Source organism: Globicephala melas, chromosome 3 (genome assembly GCF_963455315.2).
Source record: "Globicephala melas chromosome 3, mGloMel1.2, whole genome shotgun sequence".
In the NCBI taxonomy this organism is placed as follows: Eukaryota; Metazoa; Chordata; class Mammalia; order Artiodactyla; family Delphinidae; genus Globicephala; species Globicephala melas.
In genome coordinates this window covers 31,460,018-31,479,604 of record NC_083316.1, presented here as the reverse complement: position 1 = coordinate 31,479,604, position 19,587 = coordinate 31,460,018, and the positions used below count along the sequence as shown (strand labels likewise).

General features: G+C 40.1%; 1 protein-coding gene across 2 annotated transcripts in view; it reads left to right on the top strand.

Annotated features, from left to right (window-relative positions):
* The first annotated feature begins 11,376 nt into the window (after window positions 1-11,376).
* The window catches only part of LIFR (LIF receptor subunit alpha), a 58,218-nt gene continuing 50,007 nt past the window's right edge, over window positions 11,377-19,587 (top strand). For both annotated transcript variants that reach the window (XM_060295723.1, XM_060295724.1), the window contains exons 1-3: window positions 11,377-11,531; window positions 13,196-13,310; window positions 15,732-15,868. In XM_060295723.1, the coding sequence (XP_060151706.1) occupies window positions 11,390-11,531; window positions 13,196-13,310; window positions 15,732-15,868 (394 nt within the window). In that variant the 5' untranslated portion in view covers window positions 11,377-11,389. The remainder of the gene's footprint in view (window positions 11,532-13,195; window positions 13,311-15,731; window positions 15,869-19,587) is intronic.

Sequence of the window (19,587 nt, the reverse complement as noted above, 5' to 3'; positions counted from 1 at the left end):
GTGATATCTCATGTAGTTTTGATTTGCATTTCTCTACTAATTAGTGATGTTGAGCAGCTTTCCATGTGCTTCTTGGCCATCTGTATGTCTTCTTTGGAGAAATGTCTATTTAGGTCTTCTGACCATTTTTGGATTGGGTTGTTTGTTTTTCTAGTATTGAGCTGCATGAGCTGTTTATATACTTTGGAGATTAATCCTTTGTCCATTGATTCGTTTGCAAGTATTTTTTCCCATTCTGAGGGTTGTCTTTTTATCTTGTTTATGCTTTCCTTTGCTGTGGAAAAGGTTTGAAATGTCATTAGGGCCCATTTGTTTACTTTTGTTTTTATTTCCATTACTCTAGGAGGTGGATCAAAAAAGATCTCGCTGTGATTTATGTCAAAGAGTGTTCTTCCTATGTTTTCCTCTAAGAGTTTTATAGTGTCCGGTCTTACATTTAGGTCTGTAATCCATTTTGAGTATATTTTTGTGTATGGTGTTAGTGAGTGTTCTAATTTCATTCTTTTACATGTAGCGCTCCAGTTTTCCCAGCACCACTTATTGAAGAGACTGTCTTTTCTCCATTGTATATCCTTGCTTCCTTTGTCATAGATTAGTTGACCATAGGTGCGTGGGTTTATCTCTGGGCTTTCTATCCTGTTCCATTGATCTATATTTCTGTTTTTGTGCCAGTACCATATTGTCTTGACTACTGTAGCTTTGTAGTATAGTCTGAAGTTAGGGAGTCTGATTCCTCCAGCTCCGTTTTTTTCCCTCCAGACTGCTTTAGCTATTCAGTGTCTTTTGTGTCTCCATACAAATTTTAAGAGTTTTTGTTCTAGTTCTGCAAAAACTGCCATTGGTAATTTGATAGGGATTGCACTGAATCTGTAGATTGCTTTGGGTAATATAGTCATTTTCACAATATTGATTCTTCCAATCCAAGAACATGGTATATCTCTCCATCTGTTGGTTTCATCTTTAATTTCTTTCATCAGTGTCTTATAGTTTCCCGCATACAGGTCTTTTGTCTCCCTAGGTAGGTTTATTCCTAGGTATTTTATTCTTTTTGTTGCAGTGGTAAATGGGAGTGTTTCCTTAATATCTCTTTCAGATTTTTCATCATTAATGTATACGAATGCAAGAGATTTCTGTGCATTAATTTTGTATCCTGCAAGTTTACCAAATTCATTGATTAGCCCTAGTAGTGTTCTGGTGACATCTTTAGGATTTTCGATGTATAGTATCATGTCATCTGCAAACAGAGATAGTTTTACTTCTTCTTTTCCAATATGTATTCCTTTTATTTCTTTTTCTTCTCTGATTGCTGTGGCTAGGACTTCCAAAACTATGTTGAATAATAGTGGTGAGAGTGGACATCCTTGTCTTGTTCCTGATCGTAGAAGAAATGCATGCAGTGTTTCACCATTGTGAATGATGTCTGCTGTGTGTTTGTCATATATGGCCTTCATTTTATTGAGGTAGTTTCCCTCTATGCCCACTTTCTGGAGAGTATTTATCATAAATCGTTGTTGAATTTTGTCAAAAGCTTTTTCCGAATCTATTGAGATGATCATATGGTTTTTATTCTTCAATTTGTTAATATGGTGTATCACATTGATTGATTTGCGTATATTGAAGAATCCTTGCATTCCTGGGAGAAATCCCACTTGATCATGGTATATGATCCTTTTAATGTGTTGTTGGATTCTGTTTGCTTGTATTTTGTTGAGGATTTTTGCATCTATATTCATCAGTGATATTGGTCTGTAATTTTCTTTTTTTGTAGTATCTTTCTCTGGTTTTGCTATCAGGGTGATGGTGGCCTCATAGAATGAGTTTAGGAGTGTTCCTTCCTCTGCAATTTTTTGGAAGAGTTTGAGAAGGATGGGTGTTAGCTCTTCTCTAAATGTTTGACAGAATTCACCTGTGAAGCCATCTGGTCCTGGACTTTTGTTTGTTGGAAGATTTTAATCACAGTTTCAATTTCATTACTTGTGATTGGTCTGTTCATATTTTCTATTTCTTCCTGCTTCAGTCTTGGAAGGTTATACCTTTCTAAGAATTTGTCCATTTCTTCCAGGTTGTCCATTTTATTGGCATAGAGTTGCCTGTAGTAGTCTCTTAGGATGTTTTGTATTTCTGTGATGTCTGTTGTAACTTCTCCTTTTTCATTTCTAATTTTATTGATTTGAGTCCTCTCCCTCTTTTTCTTGATGAATCTGGCTAATGGTTTATCAAGTTTGTTTATCTTCTCAAACAACCAGTTTTTAGTTTTATTGATCTTTGCTACTGTTTTCTTTGTTTCTATTTCATTTATTTGTGCTCTGATCTTTATGAGTTCTTTCCTTCTGCTAACTTTGGGTTTTGCTTGTTCTTTTTTCTGTAGTTGCTTTAGGTGTAAGATTAGATTGTTTATTTGAGATGTTTGTTGTGTCTTGAGGTAGGCTTGTATTGCTATAAACTTCCCTCTTAGAACTGCTTTTGCTGCATCCCATAGGTTTTGGATCATCGTGTTTTCATTGTCATTTGTCTCTAGGTATTTTTTGATTTCCTCTTTGATTTCTTCAGTGATCTCTTGGTTATTTAGTAATGTATCTTTTCGCCTCCATGTGTTTGTTTTTTTTATGTCTTTTTCCCTGTAATTGATTTCTAATGTCATAGTATTGTGGTCAGAAAAGATGCTCGATATGATTTCAGTTTTCTTAAGTTTACTGAGGCTTGATATGTGACCCAAGATATGATCTCTCCTGGAGAATGTTTCGTGTGCACTTGAGAAGAAAGTGTAATCTGCTGTTTCTAGATGGAATGTCCTATAAATATCAATTACATCTGTCTGGTCTATTGTGTCATTTAAAGCTTCTGTTTCCTTATTTATTTTCATTTGGGGTGATCTGTCCATTGTTGTAAGTGAGATGTTAAAGTCCCCCACTATTATTGTGTTACTGTCAATTTCCGCTTTTATAGCTCTTAGCAGTTGCTTTATGTATTGAGGTGCTCCTATGTTGGGGGCATATATATTTATAATTGTTGCATCTTCTTCTTGGATTGATCCCTTGGCCATTATGTAGTGTCCTTCCTTGTCTCTTGCAACATTTTTTATTTTAAAGTCTGAGTATTACTTCTGCAGCTTTCCTTTGATTTCCATTTGCATGGAATACCTTTTTCCACCCTCTCACTTTCACTCTGTATGTTTCCCTAGGTCTGAAGTGGGTGTCTTGTAGACAGCATATATATGGGTCTTGTTTTTGTATCCATTCAGCAAGCCTGTGTCTTTTGGTTGGAGCATTTAATCCATTCATGTTTAAGGTAATTATCGATATATATGTTCCTATTACCCTTTTCTTAATTGTTTTGGGTTTGTTTTTGTAGGTCCTTTTCTTCTCTTGTGTTTCCCACTTAGAGAAGTTCCTTTAGCATTTGCTGTAGAGCTGGTTTCGTGGTGCTGAATTCTCTTAGCTTTTGCTTGTCTGTAAAGCTTTTGATTTCTCCTTCGAATCTGAATGAGATCCTTGCCGGGTAGAGTTATCTTGGTTGTAGGTTCTTCCCTTTCATCACTTTAAGTATACCATGCCACTCCCTTCTGGCTTGTAGAGTTTCTGCTGAGAAATCAGGTGTTAACCTTATGGGAATTCCCTTGTTTGTTATTTGTCATTTTTCCCTTCCTGCCTTCAATAATTTTTCTTTGTCTTTAATTTTTGCCAATTTGATTACTTTGTGTCTTGGAGTGTTTCTCCTTGGGTTTATCCTGTATGGGACTCTCTGGCCTTTCTGAATTTGGGTGGCTGTTTCCTTTCCCATGTTAGGGAAGTTTTCGACTATAATCTCTTCAAATATTTTCTCTGGTCCCTTCTCTCTTTCTTCTTCTGGGACCCCTATAATGAGAATGTTGTTGCGTTTATGTTGTCCCAGAGGTCTCTTAGACTGTCTTCATTTCTTTTCATTCTTTTTTCTTTATTCTGTTCCACATCAGTGAATTCCACCACTCTGTCTTCCAGGTCACTTATCCATTCTTCTGCTCAGTTATTCTGCTGTTGTTTCCTTTTAGTGTAATTTTCATTTCAGTTATTGTATTGTTCATCTCTCTTTGCTTGTTCTTTAATTTTTCTAGGTGTTTGTTAAACATTTCTTGCATCTTCTCAATCTTTCTCTGCATTTTTTTCCAAGGTCCTGGATCATCTTCACTATCATTATTCTGAATTTTTTTTCTGGAAGTTTGCCTATCTCCACTTCATTTAGTTGTTTTTCTGGGGTTTTATCTTGTTCCTTCATCTGGTACATAGCCTTCTGCCTTTTCATCTCGTCTATCTTTCTGTGAATGTGGTTTTAGTTCCACAGGCTGCAGGATTGTAGTTCTTCTTGTTTCTGCTGTCTGCCCTCTCTCATTAATGTTCTTATAGTACCCCCAAGTCAAAAGAAGTAACCTAACAGTTCTTTTTATGAAGTAGTAGGTCCAGTCAAATTAATGAGTATTTATGACCTGACACTTTAGTAGCAGTGTGAGAAAATAATGCATATCAACGTAAAGGAAATAATATCTTTATTTTATTCTTAAGAAGCCACGTATATGTACCTGTTTGGGTACTGCACAGCTTCTCAAACCTTGGAAACAGATTGGGCACTGCCACTCTTGTTTCCACCTCAACATTGATTTTTGGTTGGTACTTGTGTTTCATCACAGCATCCAGCAAGCCTTCCCTCCCACTTCACAAAGATATGACGTCATTGAGAGGAATGTGGCATGACCTAGTGTTGAAACCAAACTACCTTTAGCTATGGGTTCGCATAGTGTTGGATAGATGTCACTGTGTTTCCTCTGAAATTTTAAAATATGCTATGGTACCCTAGTTCATTTGCTTCTGTGCCTGTGGCACGTTAGTGCATGGTTTGGGAATTACAGCTCGAACTTAGCTTCCCAGTGTTGGCAGTACTTGGGTTACTGGTGAAGCCTGGCAATCAGAGCATAGTGTGCAGACATATACATATTCATTTACATTTTGGTGTTCACTCACCTGTCAGCCAGCTTGAGCTTCGAGTGCTGAGGACCAGGAGCTGTACTTGGACACTGATGGGGCGCGGGGAAGGGGGAAGTGCCTTACAGTGAACAGGGAGACAGCATTTCCTCTCAAGGAGCTTATAGTCTGTTGGAGGAATTACAGAATTGGAAAGAGATCAGCAAACTTTCTAGTAGGGGCCAGGTCGTCAGTATTTTAGGTTTGCTGACCTTGCAGTCTCTGGGGAATCTGTTCAGTCCCAACATGAGAATGTGAAAGCAGCCTTGGGCAGTATGTAAACAAATGGGTTGGCTCTGTTCTAGTAAAACTTTATTTACAAAAGCAGAGGTGGGTCGAATCTGGCCCACAGGTCACAGTTTGTGCAACCTCTGTAATAGAGATGTAATTAAAGTGTCCTGGAAGCAGAAGAAGGAGCATCAGACCTTTGGGGAACAGGAAGGTATCACAAAGGTGATAATGAGCTCTTCCTGACTCCCACCAGCAGTCTCCCAGGTGAATTGAGGAGAGGGTGGCAGAAAGGAGTACAGAGGGAACTCCAGGCAGAAGGGAAAACGTGCAAATGTAAAGAGTCATGAAGGGGTCCGGCAGCTTGGAGAATGGAATCAATTTTAGTGTAACCTGGAATGAGATTGGAGGGGAGGCACAGGGCTTCTTTCCTGGGTTAAAAGTTTCATGGATCATTTTTCTCATTTTTGGTTTTCTCCCTCATGTTTTTGGTGAATCATGTCCTCTAGTAGTCTCCAGAGAATGGCTGCAAGGAAGAAATATCTTTGGAGATCTGGCATGTCTTTATAAAATGTATTTTATTCTCTCACTTAATAATAGTTTGAGTATAGAAGTCAAGCGTGAAAGTGATTTTCACTCGGCTTTTGGAAGACATTCTCTTTAGCTTTCAGTGTTAAGAAGTCTGTGTTTTCCTCTCCTCCCTGCCTCCCCTCTCCTCCCCCAGAGTGTTTACTGACCACACACCCAGTATCTCCTGTACACCCGTGGCCCACTCTGGAGATAGTGCCGTCACCTTCCCCGTGTGACAGTAGAGGGTTCGTGGGGCTCACAGGGCAGTCGCAGAGTCCTGGCTCAGGGAGCTGCTCCCATGTTGCGCTCATTCCTGGGCCCTGGGTGGGACCTCCCCCTCCCCCTCCCCCTCCCTGGAAGCTTTTCAGAGCTTCTTTTACGCAGTTATTATGGGTGCTGTACTGCGGAAGGAGTCTTTTTAAATTCATTTTGCTGGGTACTTGGTGGCATCTTTGAGGACTAGATTTTTTCAGTTGAATATGGATTCTATGTTCTTGTTATTGCAGTTGTCTCTTAATCGGTCTCCTTTAAACACCACTTCCTTCAAGCTTCCCTCTTCCTTCAAACCTTTACGTCTCCCTACACAGTCTGGTCTCCATCTGCCTTCCCAAACTGAGCTTTCCAGTCCGGCCAGGTTGGGGTTTTCCATAGGTACATCTCTCATTTTACTTAAATCCCCACACTTCACTTTAATAATACAATAGAGTCTACCTACCTGCAACGTTTCTGTTCCTGGAGAGCATTCCTCAGATGGCAGTGCTTGAGGAACTTAAGCTCTTGTGAGTAGGCGGATAGGAGTGGGGAGTGGAATTAGGAGAGTGGTTGCGGGTCAGAGTTTTTTAATGATTTTTGTGTTCCCTAACAGGAAACAGTGAGAGAAAAAAAAAAGGGACACTAAGGAGGTGGGACTCGGCAGTAGGACACTGTCTGCTTTCCCACCTGGTTGCTCGGGGTGACCACCCAGGCACCTCCTCTCCTATAGGCTCAGCGAACTACTTGCACGTTTATTTTGCTGTGCTGTGATTAAGCAGCTTTTCTCCTTCCAGTGTTTCATTCCTCTGTGTGTTAATGACAAGGGAGTTATCTCACTGTGGCGACAAGAATAGAGGCTCGGAATGAAGATGCTTTGGGTCGTCTTTGCTCACCTCTCTGTGCCTGAGCAGGTGTTTCTCAAGCCCCCTTCCAGGCCAGAGTAGATTCTCACCAGCAGAACGCGCTCACTCACTCTCTGTCATGTTCCTGCTCCCTCTCTGCCCACCTGTCTCCCCTCCACCCCCTGAAAAGAGAAAACAAGCGTAACAACTAAACAAAATACATCAGGACTGCAGCTTCTGGCGCTCCTCTGCCTTCAGCTTCACTTTTCTCCACTCTTTTTTCTAACTACTGTATCCTCAGCAGAAAAGTCCAGAACCTCACGTAGCCTAGAGGCAGAACTGTCAAAGCCGATGAGAAAGCAAACAGAGCACCTGTGTGCCCACTTTCAAGGGAGGGACCACGCTTATGTGGTTGGTGGCTGAGCCCCGGCCGCTCAGACGCCTAAGACAGAGGGCAGGATACACGCAAAGACACAAGAACTAACAAGCAGAAGACAGATTTTTTTCTTTGTGTTCAACAATTTTATACGTTGGTTCTGCATGATCAGTTTTCCTAAACTGAAGGATTTATTGACATTTTTGAATCCTTTAAAATAATTACATTGAGCCGGATACGAACCTGGTAGCCCTTGGGCAGGATGCAGCCTGAAGGCGTATTTTGTTTGGCCTTTAGAATGTATAAAAATATGAGTTAGTTGCTTATGTTTACAGATTTGAGTATTTCATGTAAAATTCCAGATTTCTACCTAGTCTTGAAAAAGGAAAATCTGGCAAAGCAAGGCCCATTGCTGCCACCTTTAGAGCAGGTGGCTGTCCCCACCAAGGACACAGGGCTCTGGTTGGCACCTGCCTGAGTAGTTTCTTCCCTGTCTCACCCCTTTAGAAATTTACATTTGCATTCTTCTGATGTCAAAAGACAGCTACTCTAATTTTGAAAATTAGCTCCTGAAATTTGATAAAAATGTGCTTTCCTCTAAAGAATAAGCCATTGGTGGGAAAAAAGTAAGTTCTGACAATGCATCTATCAGGAGGGAGCAGGGACAAGTTTTATGGGTCCCTGTTTTCCTGGAGGTGCACTGGAGGGCTCTGTTCACGTATTGTTCCGGCCTCAAATAAGTCCATTTGATAGAGGAGTCAGATCTATTACAAGCATAATATAATATGGCCTAATGACTCGCTCAAAGTTTTCTGTGTAAATGTTATAACAAGAAAGTCCTCTTTATCATCTTGCCTGTTTTTAGGTAAGCTGGCCTTGGCGACAGTGCCACTGATTGTTCTGTTCCCAAGCACCCCACCCTGACCCTCGCAGACCTGCTCAGTCATGTCCCTCATGGGTGGGGCTGGCACTGTTGGCACAGTGCTGCTGGCACTGCTGACCTTGTGCTTGTGCCTGCCAACAGGAACAGAATATCCCAGCGTAACTTGGGGAGGTCTCTCCTAGGTACTCTGGGCAGAGCTTGCCTCCGTGACACTCTGGTTGAGGCTGAAGCTGGGGAGGTTGGCGGGGGGTGGATTAAGTGATCCGCACTCAGTCACACCGCTAATTAGTAACGGAGCCAGGATGAGAGCCTTAGTCCACAGCACCCAGTCCCGAGCTCATCCTCAGCTGCCCTCATCCCCCGCCTGCCACTTCATGGGACACACTCCTCTTTTCTAGACAACTGTAAACTTGTAGTGAGGGATTGTCTCATTTCAAGATAATGTTTAGACAGTCAGTGAATATGGTTTGTGATTATTTTGGTCACGGTTTGGTCTCCTTTATTAAGTTATTCCTGTACACGCCACGTAATTCTATAACTTTAGCAATTGGCATTTTAGACTTTCCATGAATACATTTTCATTTTAATAAGTAAGCTCTGTGAAACTGTGATTGACTAGGAAGTTATTCATCCAGAAAATAATTGTGAACACTTTTGAAATGTATGCTTGTGCCTCGTGTATGTTTGGTCATGATCATTTGTGCTATTGGGATTCACTTCCCGGTTTTGTGACAGTACAGTGCTCAGCAGTAGCCAGGCAGCCATCTTGCTGTTTGCTTTCACTAAGAAGCATGTTTCTTGAATCCTCTTGTGGGGTTCCAGTTATCTAGATGTTCGATCACCTTTCCTTTTTCAAGTTCCTCTTTCTCATATCTCTTCTCACATTTTCTATTTCTGTCTTTTGTGTATTCTGAAAGATTACTCAGTGTTTTATCTGTCATTAGAAATCTTTTACTATCAGTCAATGTATGTAATGTGTAAGAGTTATTTTTATTTCTGATACTCCTTTTTCATTGCATCCTCTTCTTGTTTTTATGACTGTGCCATGCCCGCTCAGAGAGTACTATTTAGAGGTGATTTTCTTTTTGTTTTTTTTTTTGTTTTTTACTTTTCCTATTTCTCACATTATCCCTGTTTCCTCTGGGAGTAATCTTTATTTTCCTTTTGGTGATCCTGTTTATCCTGAATTTCTCTTCAATGATTTAGGCTTTCTTATATGTTTTATGATCCTTAGTTGTCTATTCCAATATAAAAATGAGGCAATATTAGGTCTGACAAGGAGTTTTCAGCACATTCGGAGGACTTGTTGTCTGGCAAGCTTCATTCAACAACAGTGGATGCGAACATCATTACTCGGAGGAATCCCTCAGGGTCAGGTGTGGAAGGCTTTCCTCTTTGACACCCATGTCTTTGTTAGCTGCTCTGTGTCCTCAACAATTCTTTTATGTTCTGTAGGAGAACATTTCTGTTGGGAGTGGGGTGTAGGAGCGTGTCAGAGTTGACTTCTATAAACAAATCTTGGAATCCTTGAGCTTCAGCCCCATGAACCACTGCATCCTCCTTCACGCACGCACAGAGGATTTAAGTGGCACCATATCCATCCAGTATTGTTTTTCCACCAAATCTAGTAGTCATGTTTGCCTTCTCTCTTCTCCCTATACCTCATATAATACACAAAGTACACTTATAGCACGTATATGTTGTTGGCACTATTCCAAGTGCTTTGCATATATTTACTCATTTAATCTTCACAACAAACTTATGAGAAAAATACAGTTATCATCCCTGCTTTACAGATGGGGAAACCAAGGCACAGAGCGGTTAAGGTTACACAGTAGGTGCAAAAGCTGCGATTCAGAGCCTGTGTTTTTAACCACCACTCTGTCCTGCCTATAATGGATTGATAAGACCCTCCATCTCTTGTACAGATCCTGAATCTGACCACCTATCACCACCTCCACTCTTGAAAACCTTAGCAGAGGGTCCTCACCACTGATTATTTCATTTGGACTCCAGTTCCTCTGCCTCTCTTCTCCCCTAGAGTCCGTTCTCCATGTAGCAGCTAGAGAAATCTTCCCAAAGTACAGATCGGTTCATGGATCTCCCCTGATTAAAACACTCCAGCGGCTGCTGCTCGTCTCGACCTGTTAAAGCCCTTATCCTTTTGATGACCAAAGGCCCTCTGTGGCCTGGCCAGCCCACCTCCTGTCAGCCCCTCTTCCTGACCTTTGAACCTGGTAAGCTGTCCTTGTCTTAGGTCCTTGTATTTGCTCTTGCTACTCTTTCCCTGATCTTACCATGTCAGTCTTCTCATCAGTCAGATCCCAGCTCAGATGCTAGACCTTCACTCACACACTGTCATGCACATTGACTTACTCGAGTTTTTAAAGTTCGTATCAGGACCTTACTTGTTTATGTATGTGTCTCTAGAACTAGCGTCTAAGCTCCTTGAGGGCAGGGACTTCATCTAGCTCGGTGTTGCACCTTTGGTGCCTGGAGCAGGGCCTGGCACTCGCCAGGTTGGGTATGTTGGGCTGACCAATGCCTCCCTCCGCTGAAGCCCCTCCCTACCACCCGCCAGATGCAGTCACCGCTCGTCTGCGCGCTCTCAGTTTTCAACAGAAATGTGTTGAAATCTCTCGTCTACTGATAGTCCCTTCCCTGTTATAGTTGTTGAAGTGTTTGTTACACTTTAGTCATTTGTATGTCATTGTCAATATTTTTGTCACATCTGCAATCCCCCATATGTGATTAATGACCCTAATTTTTTCTTTAAACTATTTAAATTTATGTAAAATAGAAACTTAATATCACAGTGTACATGGAAAAGAAAACCAACATTACTTGTCATGAAGAAGTGACTATAAAAGTTAATATATACTAATTAAAATTAAAAATGCCATCTCACATATCACTTAAAATTGTCAAAACCTCAGTTTTATGCACTGCTTTTCTATACTCTAGCAGTACTGGAGTGTTGATAAAATGTGCTCAGTTACAATCTTGAATTTGAAGCCTATCCTGACCCTATAATGGATCCCGGAGCAACAGCTGTGTCCGATTGTCACATCTCCTAAAGCCAGGGTAGCTGAGTCTGGTGTCTCCATGGCTTTAATGTGCAGCATGTTTTGGTATTTGTCAGTATCCATTTTCAGTGTTGATGTGCACAGGATAAGGAGTGTCCTTGGACCAGTTTGAACACCATTTGAAATTCTTCTCCTCATGCAGAACTGACTACATTGCACAGATGATGGACATTTCCTTATGTTTGAAACGACCATCCCGGATGGGGGACAGTAAAAGAATGAGGATGACTTCAAATTTCCAGTGGCTCTTATTAACAGTTCTTCTTCTATATTTAATGAATCAAGTAAACAGCCAGAAAAGAAGTAAGTGCATCAGAGTCAGAGAAAATGAACTGATTGCAATGTCATTACTGTTTTGCTTAAGAAGCGATCTTGAGACTTTATTGAACGCTTCAGGTTGTGGTTAAAATCCATTTCTATGTCATTTTTTTTTTCATGTACTTCTAGTTTCTTTTAAAAAGGCCCATAAAGATAGATCTAAGTATTCTTTCCCCATTAAAAAATTAAGGTATAACTTATATACAGTAAAATTCACCCTTTTAGGGTAAAGTTCTGTGAGTTTTGACAGATGCATACAGACATGTATCCACCTGCACAGTCAAGATACAGACCAGTCCGTCATTCCAGAAAATGCCCCTGCTCCTCTGCTGACAGCCCGCCATCCCCACCTCCAGCCAGCACTCGTCTATTTTCTGTCTGTAATTTTGCCTTTGAGAATGTCACATAAATTAAATCCAGATATCTGCTTTAAGAAATATATGATTTGTTTTCATTTTATTTAAAAACGTTAAGAATGTTTGTAGGTGTTATCTAGCTTACTCTATAAAGAGCATTTTCATCCTTCTGCCTCTGAGTTTAGTTTTTATATTATTTCCATAATTAAAGAGATCTTCTCTTTTCCCCCCAAATTACTACTAAATAACTTTATTATGATTACTAATGATTTCTAATGTGTTTCTAATGTTTTTGTTTTCTGTCTTACATAAATAGCTTTATAATTCATTGCTGTAGTGAATATGATACCAATCACATGTAAAAATTAAAGAAAAAACCTTTTTAATAGACATTTATATAGAGAATTTGAGATAGAATACCTTTTTCACACTCTTAATTGCTTTTCCCCTCCCTCCCTCTTTTCCTTCCTTCCTTTTGTTCTCTCTCTTTCCCTCTCTCAAGTCCTCTCCTTTCTTTCTTTTCACTGTCTTTTTAGAATGACAGTTTTTCATTGTATAGTGCTTATGTATTCCATGATCTAATGTTATTTTATAGATGTGAGTAAATACTATTAGGACTGTAATCTTCTGAATTATTTGTTACTTTTCAGTTGTTTAGGCCTACACAAAATATATATTTTTCAGAGACTCATGTGAGTTTATTACTGTTTATGTGATGTGCTTCATAAAAATCTAAAGATTGGCTATGGGATTTCTGTGTAGGTGGCAGTCTGGTAACAAGCTGTGAAGCACTAGTAGTTAGGAGTGCTTAGAAGCTGTGTTTGTGGCATAGGAGGTACATAGTTTTTATTTAAAGTCTTAGAGTTGTTTTTTTTTTAATTTTACTTTTTTGCAAATGGGGTCACTGGAGGCTAAAATTCTCCCAGGCGCTCTCTTGGTCCCTTCATTGAATCCATATAGCCACTCCCTCTATTTATCTTAGTTGTCTGGAAGTGGAATTTTTGAGAGAGGCCTAACCCCTAAGTGATCTAGTGGTTGACCCACTTTCATCAGTTTACTCACTAGCTTTTTTAAACCAAAGCTACAAAAAGAAATATAAAACCAGTCACCTCCTGTGACTGCAGGTTCATCTCTGCATAAAGAACATGGGCCTTCTGCAGACACATATGCTTGTACTTATGGCTGGGGACGGTTTCACTTGTCGACTTTTACAGTGCAGTTAAATTAATAAGCATTTTGTGTGCGTGTGCGTGTGTGTGCGCGTATGTGTGTGTTTTGTTTCTCCTTCTCCAGGGACTCCTCGTGATTTGAAGTGTATAACTAACAATTTACAAGTGTGGGACTGCTCTTGGAGAGCACCCTCTGGAGCAGGCCATGGTGCTGCTTATGAAGTTTGCTTTGAAAACGGGTAATGGAAATACTTTGGTTAATTTATAGTTATAATCTGAAGGTTCTTTGTCTTTAATTTTAGAATATAAAGATTTTATTCTGGAAATTTTTAAAAGAAATTTTAAATCTTAGCTCTCTATTTTCTAAAAATCTGAATCTTACTTCAGTCAGGATGGAAACAAACCCTTCTCCTGGACACAACTTTGATTCTTTTATCGTGTGAATGTTGAGTATGGGCTGTGGGTTCTGATCGTCTGTGGGGAAGTTTTACTGGTCTATCCTAAACCAGTGCCTACCTGTATCAATGAAGTTCAAGTTTGACTCTGCCTAACAGAAAATGTCAGTAATAGACAGGCACTTAACTGTCATGTGAAAGGTCTGGAGTAGGCAGTTCAAGGCCAACGTGGGTGCACATGGCCATGAGAGGCCCAGGTTCCTCTTTTTCATGCTACTCAGCCATCTTGAGGGTGTGATCTCTTGGTTCAAGATGATGCTTCAGGAGTGACTGTCATGTCTGCCTTCCAGAAAGCAGGAAGGAAATGGTTTGCTTTAGGAAGACTTCTAAGAAGTTCTGTACAACACCTCTGCTTATATCTCATTGGCAGAACTTAGTGCAGTGGCTAAACTTATTTGCATAAGAGGCTAGGTGACGTGTTCTCATAGCTGATGGCAATGTACTCGGATAAACCTGGGGCAGTGTTACTAAGGAAAGGGGGGACGTGGACATTAGGAGGCAAGTGGTAGGTTCCGTCACACTGCCTTACCCTCTCAGGTAATCTTGGAGTGGCTGCAAGTCCCGGAGCTTGGAGTGGAAGCCTTCGGGCTGTCTGGAAGTCAGAGCACTCTCCTTGCTCCTCCCTAATCCCAGCAGGACTGTGAGTTGTTTAGCAACGCCAGAGAAGTTCAGTGCAGAGCTCCAAGCACCAGTGTGCTGAGAAGTGGTCCTCATGTAAATTGACATAAATGTGGATTTAAATACACTCAGATTTTTTTCCCAGTCGGTGTACATTTGTTGAACATTAGTCTAAGTGTGATGGTAATTTATCAGCCAGGACGAGCTTGGTTTTATTGCAGAAACAACCCTCGAATCTTATGTCCTTATTTTCTGCAGTGAAAATAAAGGATTACTCCTGCTTGTGTTTTGTGTCTATCTTGAGGTCAGCTGGCATCTCTGCCCCTTTTCCCTCCCTCAGGGCCACAGGCCAGGGGGCCCTCATCTGCCAGTGCACCAGGACGGGAGGGGAGCAGAGCCTGCTTGGCTTTTAGAGCCTTCCTGGCTTTTAGAAACTGTGACTTTCACTCACTTTCTCTACAACTAATATCACATGGCCGTGCCTTGTTTCAGAGGAGCAGGGAAATGCAATCCTCCTGTGAATCCAGAAAGGGAGAATCCTAAAAATCTGGTAAATAGCACTACTGACCACTGCAGAATCCACAGAGAAGAAGTTATCCGGGCTCCAGGAGTTCACGAGAAGCAGAGCATAATGAGGCTGTGGATTAAGCGCTGATGCTAATTGTCTGTGATGGTGTGAGGGAGCATTGACTAAGGAGTGTGAGGTCCAGAGAGGCTGTCAGAAGCGTGGTGGTGGAGTAGGAATACTCAGTTTTCTCAGCAGAAACAGGACAGAAAGCCATTCCAACCGGAGAGAATATTGGGTACAATGGTATCAATGTATGAAAAAGGATGATTTAGAGAATTCGGGTGGTTTTCTGTTGCTGGCACGTAAAGAAACCCACACACGTGAGGTTAGCCGACCCTTTCAAGTCCTCAGTCCTAAATTCACTTAGGAATGTGAAGAGGCCTGTGCGGGGCAGGGCGGTGATGCAGGAGACACCCAAAGTCCTTTTGCTTGAATTAAAATTTTACGGGAAATTAGAAATGTATGTGAATAACAAAGGGTGTAAACATGCCCTGTAAAGATACAGAGGGCCATGGAACCACAGAAGAAAAACTCACTTTTGTCTGAGAGGTAATGGGTGGGAACTAGAAGCACTTTGAAAGCGGAGCTGATGAGAACATGAGAACGTTTTGTACGAGTGAACCGTGAGGCAAAACAGAGGAGCAGACAAGCTGGTTGAAGTCTCAGTGATGGGGACCCTGTAGTGGTCGGTCCAGAAGGGGGCTGTGGGGGGCAGGGTGTGTGCAAAGGCAGGGTTGGGCGGGGTTTGAAGGCCATGCTAAAGCCCTAAGTTTCTTGATAGAATCGTCTCTGCTTACTCTCTTGACTTTCTGATACAGTCTGGTTATTTTTCCTACCACCACATTGATGGACTTACCATTTACCTCGCTTTTTTGCAGTCTTAAAATGCGATGTAACCTGTCATATCTTTATATACAAAAGAACAAAGTATTTTCCACTGAATTTTGTGTTAATCAAGTTTTTATGAAAATTGCGCTCCATTTTATCTGCTAATTAAAATTTGATTTCTTATATTGCAGGTCCCATTCTTGTTATCGATTGGAGAAAAATATTAAAATCCCAGCTCTTTTACCTGGCGATCATGAAATAACAATAAACCCTTTACATGATTTTGGAAGTTTTATAAGTAAATTCACACTAAATGAAAAAAATGTTTGTAAGTATTTGAAAAGAAAATTGATTTGAAAATAACTCAGAATGGTGCCTTTGTTAGTATTGTGCTGCTTTATAATTGACAGGAATTTACCATTCTTTTATATATTTTGTTAAACTAATATTCTCATTTACCCTGCGACCATACTTCCAATTGTGGAGCATAGCCAAGATCAAGATGGAAGCAAACTCTTCCTCTGGTCAGTCAAATAGACGTCACACAAGTTAAGGTCCTTCCCACGGTTGGTTTCTCTTCTCCTACCCCTCTACTTCGTTGATTCCTGCATGCCTTTCAGAATTCCTCAGCCATCCTTAGGAAATAGTCTTTGACCATCCCCTCCCAGAGGAGACCCCATTCCTTTCTTAACATTCCTTTAGGCAGTCTGTATTTCTCTTTTGTGGTATTTCTCACAATTGCATAAATAATTTATTATATAATTAGGTGCTTCCTTTGTATTTCCTCTACAAGAAAACAGGTTCCCTGAGGGCAGAGACTTTGTCTTCTACACCTAGTGTCTAGTCCAGTGCCTTGCACATAGCAGGCATTTTTTATAGATGTGTTGACCGAATGCCTAGGACATATGCTACAAGCTGGGTGGAAGCATGAAATAAATCCAGGCTCTTGGAGATGGAAATTTTGCCATGCAATGAGACCTTAAAAACTCCAGTGGTCTTGACTCTCTTAATGGTGGGGTAGGCAGGTTTGTTGCCTTCTGACAACTATTATGGGATGGCATCATAATGATATTACAGTGAGTCTTATAAGGATGACTTATTTTGAAGCAAGGGAAAGAAAATATAAGCAACTTGGTGATCTCTCCAATTTTACAGGCAAGGTGCATGTTTGGAGTGGTCTGTGTCTGACATAGCACAGATTTTGAAAGGATAATAGCAAAGCATGCTGTCCAGGAACTTAGAACCGGTCTCATTTTCTGACTGAAGTATTGTCTGGGTAAAGTGCTACATAGGGCTGTTTTCAAGAGAGAGAAGAGCCATGTTTGTTATTTTCTTTCTGTAGTTGTATGTGAGATACATGTGAGATGGTTTTGTGCAGATCAGCCATGATCCCAATACCCAGGAAGAAATATTGTTAATACTTACATGTGTTCTCTATGTGTGTGTGTGTGTGTGTGTGTGTGTGTGTATAAACAGTAAAGTTTATATTACTTTATTATAGGCTTATCAGAAGATATAGATTTTCAAGTTATTATGTAAATAAATCTACTTATAGCTGCCTAGTATTCCATTGAATGGAGGTACCATAATTACTTTGTCATTGATTTTTTTTAGCAAATTGTATTTTATTTTATTTTTAGCAAATTATATATTTTATTAAAATTTTTTTTACTTATACTATTTTATTATAATCAATTACCACATCATTTTAAATAGAAGCCTTGTTAAAATTGAACTAGATTGATGTCTTTTTTTTTTCAGTTATACATATACATGTATCTATTCTTTTAAAAATTCTTTTCCCATTTAGGTTGTTACGTAATATTGAGCAGAGTTCCCTGTGCTATACAGTAGGTCATCCTACTGTTGGTTATCCATTTAAAATACAGCAGTGTGTACCTGTCAATTTCAAACCGGGGCGGGGCGGGGGGCGGGAAGTGTGGGGGGAGGGATAGCTAGGGAGTTTGGGATTGTCATTGATTATTAACATTGAGATTTTTATTTCTAGTCTTTCAACATTATTACCAATGCTTTAATGAACATTTTTTGCACATATATGTTGCTGAATTTGTGTGATGATTTTCTTAGGCTAAATTTCCTAGAATTGGGAATGCTACATTAAAGACATCCGCTTTTTATGACGCTTGATGTCCGCTACCAGTTGCTCCCCCCACATTTTGAATCTTTTTGCATTCCCACAGACATCATATTAGAGCATGCCTGCTTGTCTGCATCCTTGCCAGGACTGGGTATTGTCTGTCTGTCTTAGATTTGCGATTTCAATCTGATGGCCCCCATGTTATAGCGCTGTTGTTTTTATATTTCTGTGATTACTTTTTAAAATTATCATTTTTATTCTTTTCTGAACTATTTATATCCTTTGTAAATTTTCTCTCATGTTGAAATTCATCTTTTTCCTCGTTAGTTCACAAGAGCTTTCTGTATAGTATGGTTATTACTTCTGTCCTATTTGCTACAAATACTTTTGCAAGTTTAAAATTTAAACTTTGTGGTGTTTTTTTCATACCACCGATTTTCATTTTTATATAATAGAATCTCTTGATATTTTTCTTCATGAGTTTTTGGTTTTGTTATCATGCTTAAATCTTTCATCCATCTGGAATTATTTTGTACTAAGGTATGAGGGAATCTAACTTAATTTTATTCCAGATTTTCAAAAATTTCCCCAGGACTCTGTCAGAGAGCCAGTTTGTGCTGTCTGCTTTTTCAGTAGGGATTGCGAAGGTTCTGTCTGGGAAGCTACTTGAAGATAAGTGTCAGAATTCGAAAGGCAAATCAGGACAGACTCTAGGTGACTTACTGGATTAATAGTTCACTGTTTTTGCATAGCATGTAATTTGTTGACAGCATTTTTAATAATAATGGGCCTCATTGTGATTTGAATATTAGATTAACAGTATCCCAACACTAAGATATTACTACTGCTACTCAAATAAGAAAAATACTGATAAGAAAATGAAAAGCAAATTAGATGAATATAAGAGAGGGAGGTGGGTCCATCAGCAAACCTTTGAACACCTGTCATATGCAAGAGATGCTGTGAAATGATAGTGGAGCTGTGCATTAGAAGATTTGGGTTCTTTGGCAGTTTGCTACTAAATAAAAGTATGAGAAATTAAGTTTTCTTCAAATCTTAAGATGCTTTCAAAAGTATACGTATAAAGCAAAGAAGATATTTAACACATATACATATATCTAATAAGCTTCTTTTTTTAAATTTTATTTATTTTTGGCTGTGTTGGGTCTTTGTTGCTGCACGTGGGCTTTCTCTAGTTGTGGCAAGCGGGGGCTACTCTTTGTTGTGGTGCACGGGCTTCTCTTGTTGTGGAGCACGGGCTCTAGGTGCGCAGGCTTCAGTAGTTGCAGCATGCGGGCTCAGTAGTTGTGGCATGCAGGCTTCTAGAGCACGCAGACTTCAGTAGTTGTGACACACGGTCTCAGTAGTTGTGGCTCACGGGCTCTAGAGTGCAGGCTCAGTAGTTGTGGTGCATGGGCTTAGTTGCTCCGCAGCATGTGGGATCTTCCCGGACCAGGGATTGGACCTATGTCCCCTGCATTGGCAGGTGGATTCTTAACCACCGTGCCACTGGGAAAGTCCCCTCTAATAAGCTTCTAATTGACAAGGGAAAGCACAAAAATAAGTCTTTGTAAGATTTTTAATCTCTAAGTTTCTTAAAATAACCTAAAAATTTGCATCTGTATGAGGCAGAATAAATAACGTGGATCCTATAAAAGAGCTGGGAAAGCTCCCATCTTCTGATGTTCTAAGGCAGAAGGGGCATGGAGGTTATGGGTAAAGATAAACCAGCTTTATTTAAAAAATAAACAAGACTGATGAAATTTTTTCTAGCTGCAAAGTTTGTAGTTTCTAGAAAGCAAGCTAACATTGTCCTCAAGTGTATTTTAGCTGGAGAAAAATGCAGATGACAGTTCGTGGGAGCTTAGGGGAACTTCCCTGGCATACAGTGAAGAAGTATACTATGAAGTCGTGAAAAAACTGTGTTTAATCTTTTCATTTGTAATTAT